At 33.9% G+C, this 12,458-nt stretch overlaps 1 protein-coding gene across 18 annotated transcripts in view; it reads left to right on the top strand.

Moving 5' to 3' along the window:
- BBS9 (Bardet-Biedl syndrome 9) overlaps positions 1-12,458 on the top strand; it is a 432,524-nt gene that overhangs the window by 178,875 nt on the left and 241,191 nt on the right. For all 18 annotated transcript variants that reach the window (XR_012010672.1, XM_072783523.1, XM_072783520.1 and 15 more), the window contains 2 exons: positions 4,981-5,162; positions 9,710-9,786. Coding sequence is in view for 17 of the 18 variants with exons in the window: in XM_072783523.1 (XP_072639624.1) it covers positions 4,981-5,162; positions 9,710-9,786 (259 nt within the window). In the remaining variant the exon portion in view is untranslated. The remainder of the gene's footprint in view (positions 1-4,980; positions 5,163-9,709; positions 9,787-12,458) is intronic.

Below are 12,458 nucleotides of genomic sequence, written 5' to 3'. Positions count from 1 at the left end.
GATTGGCCTTGTCAGAAAATAGAGAACTGGATAAACATTTTAATTCCACAGATTTTTTAACTTTTTATTTATTTATTTATTTATTTGAGTTCAATTTGCCAACATATAGCATAACACCCAGTGCTCATCCTGTCAGGTGACCCTGATTTTTTAACTTTTAAGTTGTAGATTCAAATTTAGTCTCTGGGGATAGAAAATGGAACATACATTTTTGTTCTTAAAAATAAAATAGAGTTACAAAATTTTTATTTTGTAACCATGATAAAAATAGCTCATAATCTCACTAACCAGACATAGTCACTATTCTATTAACATTTAGGTAATTGTTTTTCTAATCTGTATTTTGTATACCTATATCTTATTAAAATAAATATATATATGCAGCATTATGTTTTGTTTTTACACTATATATATGTAGCTAGTTTTTTCTGGAAGCAGATATTTGTAAAACATAGTTGTTAATGGCTTCTAACCTTTCTATTACAGATACACCATGATTTAAAAAATTTCCTCTTTTTCTTACCATTTTGTTTTTTTCTAAATTTCCTGAATAACTGTGGACGTTGATTATTGTATAAAAGGCAACAAATATTTTTAAGGCTTTTGATAAATATTTGTAAAATGATCACTAATAGCATCTTTAACAAATTTACATTTCCATTGAAAGTCTACGAGAGTTCTCTCCATGTACTTGAGGATTGATTATTAAATACATTTTTTTGTATAAGGTATTAAATAATCAAATACAGCTTTTTAAAAATACATATTTCTTTGATTTTGAAAAATTTAAAAATCTATCAGTTGACTTATTTTAACTGTGAATTTTACATTTCCTTTTACCTTTGCCTTTTGGTATATAGTCTCATTTTCATTGATTTTTAAGAGTTTTTTTTAATTTATAAGAGTTCTTTACATATTAGAGGAAACAAGATGGATTTTATAGGTCAAAAACAGTTAAATATTCACAACTTCATATTGCTCAACTTAAATTATGTACTTTATGTTGGCTGCTAGTGTTTTCCCAATTTGTCTTTTGTTCTTTTTTATCATGTTTTTTAAAGCATATAACAAGTTTAAAATTTTCTTGTTGTTTAATTTAGTGATCCTTTGTAGTTTCCTCCATTGCTTTCTTCCAGCAAAAGGTCTCTCTATCCCAAGGGTAGATAAATATTTTTGTAGTTTCATATTTTAAAATTTAACTTTAAAATCCATCTGGAAATTTGTTTGAATGTATTGTTAAGGCAGGGATCTGTTTACTGAGTGATGAAACAATTACTTTCAGATTCCTGAGCAAACTCTGTTGTTTATTTTCATGCCCCATTGCTAAATACACAAAATTATTATGTGTCCTAGGTAATATAACATCTTTGACCTTGGTACTTTATAAAATACATTTCTTGTGCCTTGGGTTAGCTGATATGCTTCAAGGACCAGTAATTATCTGGATACCTTAATTTTGGCAATGTTAACTTCTAAAGATATAATAATGTACTCAGTACTTCATTTACTTGATGGCTTCTTTCAGCATAAAATTCTATCATCCACAGAAGCTTACACATTAACTTAAAGGGATAGTATTGTCAAATAAAATGTTCTTTAGAAATATTTTTTAAAACTTTGATCTTTTTTCTTTTCTCTTCAAACTTACATTTGGCTTAGCTTTAGGAATGATATATATATTTTAAAATTTGTTCTTTGAATTAAGATACCAAATGATGATATTACTTGTTTATTATCTAGTGCTCTAGGCCTAGAGTACCTGTCCCATCATAGATGTTTTAGACAGAAATTCCACTCATTTATTTTAGAATTTTTACAGCTTATTATAGTGTTCCTGTGGAATAAACTGTAATCTTAAATGAAATCAACTGAAATGTAAGTTTCTGTGATTTTGTCAAATTGCATGCAGTAATTCTGATGACACTGAAGAAAAAAAATAAAGTGCTTGAAGTTTTGTAATTTATTGTTAAGACATTCTGGTGACTTTTCTTGAATTCTCCCAGTGAGGGAAGAAGACCCTGTTTCTTTCCTTCTGTATTTGGACAGGTCGAGCACTGGTAATGAATTTATTTTTTATTTTTTAAATTATTTTAGAATCTGAAGAAATACGTGTATATGTGAAGAATACTACTATTCAAACTCTTTCTTAAACTTAATAGGTTTAGATACATTTTTAGATAAATCTCTTGTGTCTAAATTGTTTCCATTTGCTGACTAAAACAGTGGAACAAAACTGATTCAGTAATAAGTTATCCAACTCATAGACCAAATAAATTTGAATACTGAGTGATACTGGATCACACTAGGTTTCATATACTATGGACCACTCAAAAGGGCAAAGATAAAAATGGAACTACTCTTTTGGATTAAAAAAAAACCCTGATGATCTCTACATTCTCTCAGAAGCCAGCCAGAGATCTTGTCTTTAGTGTTCTAGAGTTTCCTGAGTGCTCATTGAGATTCCAGACCTTAGTGGGGTTGGGTAGAATGGGGAACAGACCAGTCACAACTCAGAGTCGAGAGGGCTTGCCCTGTTGGAATGGACTTGTCAGAGCTGGAAGTTAGGATTTCTGTGGCCACTAGGTGGCTTTAGCAGACTGCATAGAAAGGGTAAAGCCCAGAGGTACAATGGGGTTGCTTTTCACGCTTTATTTTAGGAAAATAATTTTATTTTGGGAGTATTTATTTTCTAAAGTAGATTAACAGAACCAATTAATAGAACTTAAAAAGCTTAGAAGATCATTTAGTTTCACTTTCTCATTTTAGAGATAACATTTAGAAAGACTTCTCTAAGTTGACTCTGCTATATAGGGGTAGAATCAGAGTTAGAACCCAAGGTCCTTGATTCCTAGCCCAGATTTTTAGCTGTTGAATTAGTAATATCAGTTTATTTTTTGTTTCTCTGAAGTCATACCAGAGAGTTATGTGGCATTGACCAGGCCAAAGTAAGTCCTGGAGAAAGTGTGTATAGGAATGTTCTGTCCAGAGGGAAGGTGGGTAAATAGGTGGTGGGGATTAAGGAGTGTACCTGCTGAGATGAGTACTGGGTGTTGTATGGAAGTATTGAATCACTATAGTGTACACTTGAAACTAGATTTACAATGCATGTTAACTGACTGGAATTTAAATAAAAACTTTAAAAAAATTATATGCATCAAGAACCTGAAGAAATAGAAGTAAAATTAAAGCTCTTCTTGGCTTCTAAGTCAAATGTAAGGACTGGATATACATACATAGTATCTAAATTTCCAAAAAAGGGGATCCCTGGGTGGCTCAGCGGTTTGCCGCCTGCCTTTGGCCCAGGGCACGGTCCTGGAGTCCCGGGATCGAGTTCCGCATCGGGCTCCCGGCATGGAGCCTGCTTCTCCCTCCTCCTGTCTCTGCCTCTCTCTCTCTGTGTGTGTCTATCATACATAAATAAATAAATCTAAATTTCCAAAAAGAAAAAAAAAAAGGAATCTTGTGTTGAAGGCAGGTTGGTAAAGTAGATGCTGGGGACCACCTTATAGGAGAGAGATTGAACAATGTTAGTATCTACTCTCATCCAAGTTAAGCTTCTAGATTAATGAGCTGACCACTTGCCATGACTCAAAGTTGGGGAGTTTTAAAATTTCTTACTCATTCTGATAAGACCTAGACTCTTTTTTTTTTTTTTTTTTTTTTTTTTTTTTTTTTAAATTTTTTTTATTTATTTATGATAGGCACGCAGTGAGAGAGAGAGAGAGGCAGAGACACAGGCAGAGAGAGAGGCAGGCTCCATGCACCTGGAGCCCGACGTGGGATTCGATCCCGGGTCTCCAGGATCGCGCCCTGGGCCAAAGGCAGGCGCCAAACCGCTGCGCCACCCAGGGATCCCAAGACCTAGACTCTTATGTACCTTATATCTTGTTTTTTTCTTTTTAGATGAATAGCAACATTTTCAAGTTTTTCTCTCAAATTTTCTATAAGTTTTGATTAATATTGAATCTTTAGAATGGGGCTAGAAACCTTTTTTTTTTTTTAAATCAAAGGCCATTAAAAACAAATGAAAAATAAATTCATTATGTATCAGCTCAAAATGACTTATGACAATGTTGACTTCTTTTTTCTTCTGAGTAAGCTAAGGAGGAAGCAAATAATGTTCATCTCAACTCTTTATAGCAAGTTCCGGAAAACTTACAACTTTTAAAAATGGTATGCTAAGTTTAATCTATAATTTATATAATAGGGCTAGTTTCTAGGGTAAAAAAAAGATAAAGGAGCCTAAGGGAGAAGGAAGAGTGAAAAAGTGAGAGGAAAAGGGATAATCAGGATTCAAAGAGTGATGGAGAGAGAGCTACGAAATGAGGGAATGGGATACTTTTCCCTCCAAATGAAGAGCAAGAATGACCATGGCTGCTGCAGTAGGAGGGTGTGTGAAGGAAGTCATGGTGGGGGGCCTTAGGGAAAGAGCTCAAACACAAGTCCCCAGGGTAGAGACAAGAAAAGGAAAAGAGCAGGGAGTTAATTCCAAGGTCTTTCAGGGCTTACTTTGCTAACATTTTTCCACCATTCCCCGAATTGTCCTGTCTTTGCTCCTGTGTCTCAGCCATGGTCTTTAGCCAGCCTGTGGCTCAGCTCTTGATCCATGGTAGCTCCACAAGTGTTCACATGCTTATTATGAATCTGCCAAGTGGGAGCTGGAGTGAAGATTAAATGATGCAGTACTTGAAAAGCTTTTGGAGCATGATTTATCATGTAGTTAGGTCCCCAAAGTGACAGCTATTATAATAATTGTTAAGGTTTTTTTTTTCCTTCCCCTAATGAATCCTAACATTGGGAGTGCTTATATAAGTATAAATCATGTTTGAAACATTTGAATTGAGTCTTTGATGTAAAACTTTAGAAATAGTTATATGGTCCTTTTCTTAATGGCATGTTGAAACTGAATTGAATAAAAATATTGTTGGTCAACTCTAAATCTACTAAAAATTTGAATTATGTCTCATTTTCTTATTGTAGTGATTTAAAGGGAGTGATAGTCACTCTGAGTGATGATGGTCACTTGCAGTGTTCATACCTGGGGACAGACCCTTCTTTGTTCCAAGCTCCAAAAGTTGAATCTAGAGAACTACACTATGATGAACTTGATATAGAATTGAAAGAACTTCAGAAAATCATCAAAGATGTTAATAAATCACAAGGTATCTCACTTGTAACTTTTTATGATTTGATTTTGGTATTCATTGTAAAGTTCATTTTATTTTGTATGTATATAATATTTTGAATGTATTATTTTTCTCCTTCAGTTTTAATTAAAATCATACTTGTAGAAACAGTGTTGCTCTTTAGCATACAAGGTCTTTGTCCTTAATTTGTATTTTATAGGTTCTGCAAAAAATGTTCTAAATAAGATATTTGCTTTTGTTAGTGTGTTTCAGGGACAGAGCTATCTAATTTTTTTTCTTTAAACTCTAAGAAAGGAACAAAGTAATTCTTTGCATATTGGTATCAGGACTTGAGAAGAGCATTAAACTTTAGAGCCGTCATTTGTTAACTTCTAATATCCCTGAAAACATTTTAGTTGCTTCTTTTAAAAGAAACCAAGGCAGTGCACTTTGTTACTAAAAATGTGGTCATTTGCAGCTTAGTAATATAATTTAGATATGCAGTTAATTAGCCATCCAAATGGAGTATAGCCTGCAATTTGTTGATTTCTAGTGACTTAGAGGCTGACGATATTTTGAGTTTCTGAGTTTTGAGCAACTCAATATTATCTTTCTTTGGGACTCACAAGGGTATAATTTTATTATAAATTAAAAGGTGAAATAAAACACCAATCTTGCAGTTTGAATTGGACATGTGAAAAACATTATTTTAAGTTTTATTCTCAGAGTCAGGTAAAAGTATTTTTTTAATGAGAAAAAATATGGACTATTTTCACATAAGAGAAATGTTAAAACAAGTAGGAATAATAAAAGAAGCAGAGCATCAAAAGCCAACCAAAACACCAGAGCCAATCTTAATCCTGATCCAATCGCTTTTCTAGATTTATATATTTCTCCATTACCAAGACAGATTCAGAGGAATTTAGATAATATATTTTAAAAATATGATTATTAAAGTAAAATTATTATGCCTTGGCCTCACACGTTCTCTTACAAAGTTTTGAAAGTAAACCAGTGAAACTTAGGTCTTTTAAGTACCTCCAATTACAAAAAACCTATTTGTTATCAGCACACAATCCCCTATCACCTCCCTCCCCGTCAAATGGAGAATGGTTAAAATTGGATGTGTCACATTGCAATATACAGATTTTCCCTTTTTGATACTATTTTGGGGATTGATGGAATTATGGGTCTCTTTTTGTCATTTAAATATATAATTGGAGAAGAGTGGCTACATATGAAACATGAAATTTCCAGAGTTCATTAAATAAATTTAATGTGGCTTTTTGCTTTAGATTTTGTGTTTTGAGATTTTGCTCTTTCCATAAACAGTGTGCTAATGATATTTTGATTAACACTCAATTGTGTAAAAGATTTCTCAGAAAAATCCCTCACAGCTAAAAGGTTTTTTTTGGTGGCCGTAGTGATGATGCCCTTGAGTAAGACAGATTGGGCTATTTTAAAGTTGTCATTACCTTGATCCTGCTGTGTATTTTGAAATAACTTCTAATTAAGGTAGGATATGCCGACAGACGTGGGTGCAAAGTTCATTATTTACATAACCTCAAATTTTAGTTAATATTTGAAGTTCTCTGCCACTTTTTTGCCATCATCATTTGGTTTTGGTCCTAAAAAAACAAAACAAAACAAAACAAAAAAAACAAAAACAAAACCACACACCCACATGCACACAACCAAAAAAAAAAAACCAAAGAGAAACTTGTAAGAAAGATAGAGTTTTAAAATATTTTATTACTAGATATTGAAAAAATTTAGTATTCTGTACCCTTATAAAACTGTGGTATATTTGTTTATTAAGATACCTGTAATTATATAAAGGCACCAAATCATTTCATTACAGAAGATTATGAGAAGTTAAAACTCTGAACTTTTTGATGACCTCATTATTCATTTAAATGCCACTTATTTTAGTATAGTGACTTACAAAAATAAGTTCACAGTCTTATGGATTATTTTCAGCACTTAGAGCTTTTTTATTTCTTCAAAGCAAGAGCTTCAGCAAAATTTAAAGCCAATTTAAAGGTATATTTTTTGTACACATGGTGTATATTATCTACTGTAATAAAAGTGTTTTTGAAGCTGATTTTATGTGTGTAACTTATATGAGGAATGTATGTTGTAAGCATGAAATTATAGTAATAATTTCTGTATGGCTCATGGGTTTTAAAGCTTTTCATATTCAACTCATTAGTGTGAATCCTACTGAACATTTCTGTTACCAGTAGACAACAATGTCTGTCGGTAGGCACGTTCAAAGGCAGGATTTCCTTACGAGTTAGCTAGTTGATCATGTTCTCTACCTGGAGTGTGAAGGAATGGGTACGATTTTGAGATAGCCTCAACAGTTGTGTCTTCCAGAAAGGAAAGAGAACAGTAAGAAAGAAGGATATCAGTGAAAGTCTGTACCCTATTGGAAATATGTCTAGGATAACTAAGTTGCCTTTACCATTGAGTACTAGAAGCATTTGTACTTGGTGACCTTGTTAGAAGATGTGTTGTTTAGAGCTATGTCTGGCTGCACATAACACAGTACCCAAATAAGGTGGCTTCAACAAGGCAGAGATTTATTTCTTTCTCATGAAAAAGAAGTCCAGCAATGGGCAGACCAGGGTTGGTTTGGCAGTTTTACTGTCATCAGAGACTCTCAATTCTTCCTCTCCCAGGATTGGTCCAGGATGGCTTCTGGAACTCCTGCCCTCACATCTGCAGCTGAGTCAGCCCCCTTAAGGATCTTTCCTGGAAGCCACACCCTGATCAGCTTCTCACATCTCACTGGCCACTCCAAGCTTACAAAAGAGGATGGGAAAATTAGTGTTTTAGCAGAGTACTTTGTTGCTTAGAATAAAATTGAGCTTCTTTTAGTAAAGAGTTAAAGAATGGTTATTGAGTAAGCAATGGGCAGGCTTTTGTACTGTCACTCAGCAAGTTATGGAAATTCCTACACTGAATATTGCCATCCTGGTGGGAATTCCTGATGGCAATTGTAGGCAATTCTTTTCCTGAGATGGCAGATTCCTGTGGCATCATCCAAGAACTTTCCATGTTTTTAGTCAGCCATCCTTGTGTGTGAGGGATGTTTCTTCTCAGGGTCACAGGGTAATTTCAGCAGTTCCAGGTATTTGCAAATATGATTTCCAGGGAAGAAAAGAGAGATTTCTCCTAAGTCTCCCTTTTTATTATGGGGAAACAGCTTTACCAGAAGCATGTGCCAGCACCCCCCACTCCCAACTTCCCTCACCTCACGTCTGCCAGGATTAAGCCTCACGCTCATGCCTAAAACAACAAATGGCCAGGGGAATGAAATCACCATGATTGGATCTGACCAATCCAATGATTCTGAGATGAAGGCAAATGCTTCAGCAGAATTATAGCCCTGCCACAAAGGAGGAGGAGGGGAAAGTGGATGTCAGATGAGCAGCCAATAGTCTGTCACTCATATGCATACATATTATTTGTTTCTTGTTTATGTAGGATATGTGTCACTTGTTCATCATATCTCATTATGCACTATAAACATTTTTAAATTGTGAAATTTTAAGTTGTGAAAATAACATGAATATGGTAAAAATAATTCTAAGAGTACCAAAAAGTAAAACCCCCAGATCTTAGTTCCACTAGATTATTTCCAGGTAACCTTTATCAAGAGTGTGTATTCTTTAAAAAAATTTAATGTTTATTTAGTTATTTTTACACAAATATGTGCATATTAGATGCATTGTACTACTTTTTTGTAACTAATAGGCACATCTTGGAGTTCTTTTTATATCATTGTATAAAGTTGTATAGCACTCTTATAGCTTTGGCCTTTAGATCATTGCACAGTGTGGATACACCATAATCTAGTCAGCCATTTCCCTATTAATAAAGAGACTTAGGTTGTTTTTGGTTTTGTTTAAATCACTACCAGCAGCAGAGAAGATCTTTGGGCATATCTGTGAGTATTGGATAAATGCTAAGGAGTAGAACTTGTTAGATCATAGAGTAGGTGTATTTTATATTTTGATAGTTCTGATCAACTTACCTTCAAAAAGGTATAGTTTGGGCTCCTACCTATAGTGTTAAGGAGAGGGGATTGAAGTTCCCAACACTCCTCAGTCACTGAGACACATCTTAGATGATATCTTTGGAGAAAAATAATTTTTCTTTAAAATATTGTAGTGGGGGAAGAATTATCATTAGGTTCTAATTCTGAAATGCATTTTTTTTTTCAACTTGTGAGTATGGGATTGTTTTTTGATATATGGTATATAGAAAGACCTTTTTTATTTTTTATTTTTTTTATTTTTAAAAAAATTATTTTTAAATTTTTTATTTATTTATGATAGTCACACACAGAGAGAGAGAGAGAGAGAGAGGCAGAGACATAGGCAGAGGGAGAAGCAGGCTCCATGCACCGGGAGCCTGACGTGGGATTCGATCCCGGGTCTCCAGGATCGCGCCCTGGGCCAAAGGCAGGCGCTAAACTGCTGCGCCACCCAGGGTTTTTTTTTTATTTTAAAAAAAACAACTATATACAGCAGGTTTACTTATGATTAAACGTTGTTTTTCTTTTTAAATTATAGGTATTTGGCCCGTGACTGAGAGAGAAGATGATTTGAAAGTTTCTGCCATGGTTTCTCCTAATGTTGATTCAGTGTCTGTAGGTATATTCACTGACTTTGTTTGTTTATTAATTAATTACTTTATTTATTTCATTTTACTTCAGTTAGCCAACATATAGTATATATTTAGTTTCTGATGTAATGTTCAAGAATTCATCAGTTGTATTTGCAGACTTTAGAAGGGTTCATGATAGTGGTGGATTCTGATTTGGGATCAATATGTGTATTGTTTTGAATTTTTGGACCCCAGGTAGAAACTTCAGGGAGGAGAACAACTTTTACTCTTTATTACTTTCCAGAGAAAACATTTCCAATCTCTTAGTAAGGAGTCCCTTAGGCAGGACTTTGGTCTACAAAAAGAAGAGGAAGGGGCAACAGTAGAAGAAGTTTTCCTCATTATTCTGAGTCTACATTTTTTTTTTTTTTTAAAGAAAACCTTTTTCAGTATCAGAATATTGAGATAACCATAGTCTAGGTGAATAATACTGACGCCATGAGATTTTTGTTGAAGGTTTAATGAGATAATGTCTATGAAAGGCCTAGCTCAGGGTGTGCTAATCTATAGCCTTTAATACATTATGGTGGTTGTATAGCAGGGAGGTACGGGGAGGGGAGGTGTTTGTGTGTGTTATCTAACAGTAAACAGTTGGGCCAGGAATTATTTTTCCCTCATTTCTATCTGTGTGGCCCAGGGCAAGATATTTTATTTTCTTGTCTTGATTTTTCTTATCTGTAAAATGGGAATAATAATAGAATTTGTTTGTCTTGTCCACTGCCATATCTTTAGTGCCTGTCACATAATGAGTGCTTAATATATTTTTGTTTTATAAATGAACAGAGGTGAGAAACAAGGATGAATGAGGTACTATCCTTGGTCATGTTGCCCTGTCTCCTTGTTTAGTTTTCTGTAAAAGCTTGTTTAGATTATAATTGATTATGTCTCACTGGCTGCAGTTTGGGCAAAAATTATTAAGTTTATCTCTGAACCAGAAGTTGATCAATTTTGGCAAGTGATCAAATTCACTGGTTTTTACTGTATTTTGAGTTCATGTCATATAATTTTACTTAGGAAGTGACTTCGATATTTAGGTATCAGAGCATAATATAGTAAGTACTTGTCCTAAGTTTTCAAAGATTAATCTTGGTATAAAGAGCCAACCCAAGCTGTGATAAAAATCACGTTAACATTGCCATAATGTAGTAAGTTGGGGATACTTAAAAAAAATTAATATATATGAAAGAAACATTCACTCAGCTGAGTCACATAGTAGAGGCACTGTTTAAAACATTGGCCATTCAGCACACACCATTTCTCACTCTACCTGAAGGGTGTAGTCTGAGTGGAACATTTTTGCTTAGTTAGCTGACAAATGTACACACATTTTCTTGCCTTGGAAATGATTCTTATTTTCCTTTGGGCAACTTATATAATTTTTTCTAGGTGCTCTTAAACATAAGCTATTTGGAACGAGGAATTCCCTTTCTGTTCTTTAGCAACTTTTGATCTTGTAGGAAAAGGCCTTGTGTAATAGCACTATATTGTAATGTATATTTCCCTATTGGTAACTCAGAGTGCTTTTTCCTCTTAACTAGGTGTCTCTTTCCAGCTTCATTTTCCTCGTCTTACTGTTTTTTCCTTCTCTGGATATTCCTGAGAATATCATATTCATCCCATTGGAAAACACTAGCCCAATGATTTATGTGGCTATGGTGCCATAGTGTCTTTGTGTAGCTGTTTCTTTCTGGCTGTAATTTTATCAACCCAAAGGGCTCCTGTCCTTGAAGTATCTAGGTGTTTAAACATGGGTTGAAAAGAGCAAGAAACAGGAGATCTTGGTTTCTCTTCTAGATCTGTGGACAGCAAAATGTAAAAATCCATTTCCTGGTTTTAAGATTCTACTAGAGCAATAAGTCTGGCTTAGTGTTTTATTTTGTCATTATTATGAAAGCACACATCTTTGTGCAAAAAATAATATAATTTATATTAGAGTGAGGCCTTTTATAGATAAGACAAGCATTGCTCTCCTGCCTTCTGGATTGAAAAGGTGGATGAGAGTTCATATATGGTTTTCTATGAAGTTGTATATAGAATATGTATCTCCCAAATCTTAAGTATGCTGATACCTAGTATATTATAGTCATCCAGTTACTTAGAAGTGGCTTAGTTTTTCTTAATAAAAAAATTTCAAATAAGTTAACTAAAAGCACAATGAATCTATTCATTGGTTGAATTAGTGATTTTATGATCTTAATTGTTCCCTAATCAAATAATGGACATTATTAGAAAATATGTTACCCCTTGGTCTTATTCTGTCATAGAGTGAGCATTTTTTCCTCTCAATCTACCACTCTAATAAATAAATTATAACTTACAAGGAAATGTTTGCTCTATTATATTGTGCTCTGAATTCATTAAGAGGTAAGATCAAGTAACCCAAGCTGATGTTCAAAGAGTGACCTAGTTTATGATATGAGTTAGTAAATGCACTTCCACTTTTATTTTGTTTTCTAGGTGTATGGCCACTCAAGCTTTATATCATTGGTTATATCTCTTAGATATATGTTATTAATCAGAATAAAACATACCTTTGGCAAGTTGAAAATATAAGGACCTTAAAGGGTGGCATAATGCTTATCTAAGAAATACAAGGAGGCTTTCTTCTATATAATATAAAGAGCGAGTTAATAGAATTAATGAGTTTCAACATTT

Source organism: Canis lupus, chromosome 18 (assembly GCF_048164855.1).
Source record: "Canis lupus baileyi chromosome 18, mCanLup2.hap1, whole genome shotgun sequence".
NCBI classification, from domain to species: Eukaryota; Metazoa; Chordata; class Mammalia; order Carnivora; family Canidae; genus Canis; species Canis lupus.
Note: the sequence above shows the minus strand (reverse complement) of the source record. Positions and strands in the feature narration are given on the sequence as shown.